The 992-nt window shown below is 67.4% G+C and overlaps 1 protein-coding gene across 1 annotated transcript in view; it reads left to right on the top strand.

The window, feature by feature from the left end:
- The window catches only part of Isyna1 (inositol-3-phosphate synthase 1), a 3,053-nt gene that overhangs the window by 986 nt on the left and 1,075 nt on the right, over window positions 1–992 (top strand). Inside the window, 5 exon segments of the mRNA XM_010606537.3 lie at window positions 2–138; window positions 279–414; window positions 417–604; window positions 688–852; window positions 924–988. Of these exon segments, the coding sequence (XP_010604839.1) occupies window positions 2–138; window positions 279–414; window positions 417–604; window positions 688–852; window positions 924–988 (691 nt within the window).

The raw sequence follows: 992 nt of genomic DNA, 5'->3' as shown, positions 1-992 counted from the left end.
GACTGCAGCCTGCAGGAGCAGCTGTGGCCGCACATGGAGGCCCTGCGCCCGCGGCCCTCGGTCTACATCCCCGAGTTCATCGCTGCCAACCAGAGCGCACGCGCCGACAACCTCATCCCAGGCACGCGCGCGCAGCAGGTGCCCTCCCTCGCCCCTCCGCTCTCTGCCACCCCTGCCCGTCCTCTTGCCCCGTGTGCCCTCTTGGTGCTTGGGGAGAGGGTGGCCCTGACCTCTGCGGCCCGGGGGACATGCAACCCCACCCTCTGTGCTCCTTTCAGCTGGAGCAGATTCGCAAGGACATCCGCGACTTCCGGTACCACAAGGAGCTGGACGAGGTCATCGTGCTATGGACTGCAAACACGGAGCGCTTCTGCGAGGTGGTCCAGGGTCTCAACGACACGGCGGAGAACCTGCTGCGTTCGCCGTGGCCAGCATCCTGGAGGGCTGCGCCTTCCTCAACGGGTCCCCGCAGAACACACTGGTGCCCGGCGCGCTCGAGCTGGCCGAGCAGCACCGCGTGTTCGTGGGCGGTGACGACTTCAAGTCGGGCCAGACCAAGGTGAAGTCGGTGCTCGTGGACTTCCTCATCGGCTCCGGCCTCAAGGTGCGGCAGTCGGGCGGGTTCGAGCGTCTTGAGGCCCCGGCTGGTGCACCACAGCCTGCGACGCCCCGGCTCTGTGACCGTAGACCATGTCCATCGTGAGCTACAACCACCTGGGCAACAACGACGGACAGAACCTGTCGGCGCCGCAGCAGTTCCGCTCCAAGGAGGTGTCCAAGAGCAGCGTCGTGGACGACATGGTGCAGAGCAACCCGCTGCTCTACGGGGCGGGCGAGGAGCCGGACCACTGTGTAGGTGGGGGGCGAGGGGGGCGCGGGTGCGGGCGGCCCACGGCCCTGTACGACGAGGTCTCGCGCCCTAGGTGGTCATCAAGTACGTGCCTTACGTGGGCGACAGCAAGCGCGCGCTGGACGAGTACACGTCGGAGCTG

This window comes from Fukomys damarensis, unplaced genomic scaffold (assembly GCF_012274545.1).
Source record: "Fukomys damarensis isolate Sample0158 unplaced genomic scaffold, DMR_v1.0_HiC HiC_scaffold_37, whole genome shotgun sequence".
In the NCBI taxonomy this organism is placed as follows: Eukaryota; Metazoa; Chordata; class Mammalia; order Rodentia; family Bathyergidae; genus Fukomys; species Fukomys damarensis.
The sequence above is the reverse complement of the archived record's forward strand: the minus strand, read 5'-3'. Positions and strand labels throughout refer to the sequence as shown.